The following is a 3,711-nucleotide window of genomic DNA, read 5'->3' on the forward strand; positions in this document are numbered from 1 at the left end:
TATATAAATAATAGCTATACATTTTTCTAATTCTGGTTTTAAGAGTAACTCTTTAGGTAGGTTTTAGATACTCCTATATATACCACTTTCCTTATAATTGGCGTAGGATAGAACTTTGGCGATTCATGCATTAATTTCCACTAGAATCATGTCCGTGCATTGCAACGAAAAAAAATAATACCACATTAGCCGCCTTGTCCGCCAGGACATCATCGCACGCCCTCCGCTACGTACACAATGGTCATCAACGCTGTCGGAGCTTCGTATCGGACGTGGACACGTGATCCGATGTTCGTATCAGAATCGGGTAGTACGTGGGCACGTGAGCTCCGAGTAGAGATGATTCATATCGGACACGGACGTGTGAGCAATGATAACTTGGTATCACCAGGTAGACGATGACGTTTGAGTCTTTTTAGGTGTAGATTGTTGTGAAGTAGATGACGTGGGCTGGTCATGCGCACATCTCTAGCAGCCAAAGTCCAGCTAGAACCTTCTTTTCCTTCCTGTTCGCTCACGCGTTTGACTTGACAAAACCATCATGCATAATCATGCATGGGATCTAAGGTAGAAACCTATATTAAAGTTGTAGTACTCGATGGAATCCAAAACTTTTCAAATCAAACTTTTTCTGACTTAATTTAGAAGTTCAAATATTTGTGAAGTAAGCGTAGCTCAGCTGGTTGGGTTCCATCATTCCGTGTGATAGAACCTGCCCATTCGGTTTTAAGTCCCCGACTTGACACGAGTGTTCGCATTTCCTGGATTTATTCCAGGATTTAACGGCAGGCGACGTGCCTATCGACAGTGAGGCGTCTGTGGTGACTTCATCAATTTCGAGATTTGTCGGTCCAACTCAGTTCTTCGGAGGTGCTCATAAGGGTAAGATATGCGTGCGTACATTCATAGGGTTGAGTGGGCGCTCGTGTTTGTGAGCGTCTGCGTCTGTAATTGGGTCTCGCAAAAAAAAAGTTCAAATATTCATTACAATATTCGTTAAAGTGAATAAGAAATTGTATCATCGATGAGCGGTTTTGTAGTGGCTTAATTGGGGTGGATGAGGTTTGAGATTCTTTATTCAGTTCCTGCATGCACGTGAAAAAATTGCATTTTGGTCCGTCTCTAGAAATCGATCTTTGGATAGTTACCTCTAGAAACCTTTAGAGACACACGTATAAAAGCGGAAGGACCTCCGAAAAACTATTCTATCCTGAAGTGCATCACCATGAGTCACGCATAGATTTCTAGTAAGTATATTTAATAGACTAACTGAACGTTGGCACTTGATTCACACTGTTGAGGTGACTACTTCAATTTTCCATAAAGACACGATCTATCTGCCCTAGTGATGAAGCTACCAAAATAAACCCTAGCTAGTTATTCTTTCCGCAACCTTGCAGAATTGAGGGGCTGTTTGGTTCCTGTAGGAATTCCTAAAATTCATATCACATCGAATGTTTGAACACATGCATAGAGTATTAAATATAGACTAATTACAAAATTAATTGCATAACTTGCGACTAATTTGCGAGATGAATCTTTTAAGCCTAATTAGTCCATGATTTAATAACGTGGTACTACAGTAAACATGCTCTAATGGCATATTAATTAGGCTTAAAATTTTCGTCTCGGAAATTAACCTCCTTCTATGTAATTAGTTTTGTAATTAATCTATATTTAATGCTCCTTATTAATATCTAAACATTTGATATGACATAAATTTTAGAAGCGACTAATGAACCAAACACCTCCTGAGACGGTGAAACCGAATGACATTGGGCAGCAGCCTATGCACGGCCATCAAGCGTGAGGCAGAAGCAGTCGCCGGGAAGGCCGCCGGACAAGGTGTCACAGCGCCCGCCGGCATAGCCTTTGCTTGTGCATCGCTTGAGGCAGGAGGGAGCATTGCCTCTGTCGGAGAGAGCATTGCCGTCTGTGCTGGGGAAGCATGGACCAATCTTGATCTCCCGGTGACGGTGACCTTTACAGATGAACGAATTTCAGTTAAAAAGCTTGACCAAGAACCAGCTACATGCATTATATATTTAGATGCATATATGCGCAACGACTTTATAAAAAATGTGTAATATGGCCATGTTCTTATTACCGCCGGTTGCTGCCGGCGGCCCCCTCGAGGTTTCGTAGCCCTTCAACGCCGCCGACGGCTCTGGAGCAGCGCGATGTGATGTTGATGGCTCATCGGCGTTGGCTTGACCACCTACATACATATAGCATAGTTATCTGAGCAAGTGAAATGGAGTGTCTGTAGTATGGTCTAGTAATCAGATCTGTTAATTTAACCAGTAACAGTGTTACTAATTAAATTGTCGAATGCATAATTCGTAGGCTTACCGGTGGCCAAGAGTAGCACAAGTAAGAGAGGGAGGAACAGAGCCATGGCTGCAGACCGATTGATCATCATTATGAGGAGGAAGAGAGCTGAGCTGATGTCTTCTTTTTTTTTCTTTTTCTTTTTTGAATCGTGAGCTGATGTCTTTTGGAGTCACTCGCTATGTGCGTCTATTTATATAGGCAGCCCTCGACAGTCAATGGTCAACAATAGTTGCATTGTTTATGGGATAAGATAAACATTACTACTCATCGGGGTGCATCATTGGCAGGAATTAATTCGTGCTATACTACAATAATCTACTATGCATTGCAGCATTGTTTGGCAGGAAACTAATGCCGACCATATGACTGTCACACCTTATATATGGATTTGCCACGCAAATTGCACCTGGTCTGGTCTGGTATGTTGCATCTTTAGTAGGATATATTAATGTCTGGCCCAGTACAGCAGGTTAATATATAGTAGGCGTCACTTCATTTTGCTCATTTCATTTTACGCCAAAGGTTTAGGCAGTGAATAACTATATATTTTTCTAATTCTAATTTTAAGAGCAACTTTTAGGTAGACTTTTTAGATACTCCTATATATTCCGAGCTTCTATCTAGACCCTGTTTGGATCAAAGAGATAATAGTTATCTGCTAATAATTAACTCCTTAGATTCTAATAGGTCTAGCTAATTGTTAACTGAATACCAAACTAACAACTATTTCACTAGCTGAACAAAACTAGCTAATAACAGCTAATATTAGTTGTGGTCTATTAGAGCATCTCCAAGACTACCCTATTTTTTCTCCTCAAATCATGTAGTTTTGCAACTCCCAAAAAAGTATTGGGAGGAAAAAAAATGTCATCTTCAATAGTTTCCAATAAATGACTTAAAAATTCAAATTTAGGTCCCACGTCCATATTTGGTCGGTCTTTTTTTTTTTCTCGCGGCACTTCAACAGGGTCGCGATCCCGACGCCGCGTTCCTGCCGCCGCCACCAACTCCCAGCCGGCTGCTGCCGCCTTCTGGCCAGCCGAGCCCTCCTCGCAGCCATCGAGTAGTAGCATTCGGCAGTAGGCCATCCAACAGTAGCATGCAGGCAAAACCCGGTGTAGTAGTAGTAGCATTCTGCAGCAGGCTATCAGCAGCTTGGGGCGAATCCAGTTATCAAGTTAACCGGGGTCATCACATTTATATAACGGGGTCATCGTTGTTGATGGATTGTGATAAACAGTAATTCTCTACTATCATCGGGGTCAGACGACCCCGGTAATGTAGGCTAGATTCGCCCCTGTCAGCAGCAGCCGGCCTTCAGGTAGAATCATCAGCAGTCATTCGAGGAACATGTAGCTAGCCATCACCAGAGGCAGC

The 3,711-nt window shown here is 42.4% G+C and overlaps 1 protein-coding gene across 1 annotated transcript; it reads right to left on the reverse strand.

The window, feature by feature from the left end:
* Window positions 1-1,787: 1,787 nt before the first annotated feature.
* Window positions 1,788-2,422, reverse strand: LOC136464930 (uncharacterized). The gene is made up of 3 exons (XM_066463873.1): window positions 2,353-2,422; window positions 2,108-2,218; window positions 1,788-1,981 (listed from the first exon to the last, which is right to left on the reverse strand). The coding sequence occupies exons 1-3, from the start codon at window positions 2,420-2,422 to the stop codon at window positions 1,788-1,790; spliced, it is 375 nt and encodes a 124-aa protein (XP_066319970.1).
* Between the last annotated feature and the right edge of the window lie 1,289 nt (window positions 2,423-3,711).

This window comes from Miscanthus floridulus, chromosome 7 (assembly GCF_019320115.1).
Source record: "Miscanthus floridulus cultivar M001 chromosome 7, ASM1932011v1, whole genome shotgun sequence".
Lineage (NCBI taxonomy): Eukaryota > Viridiplantae > Streptophyta > Magnoliopsida > Poales > Poaceae > Miscanthus > Miscanthus floridulus.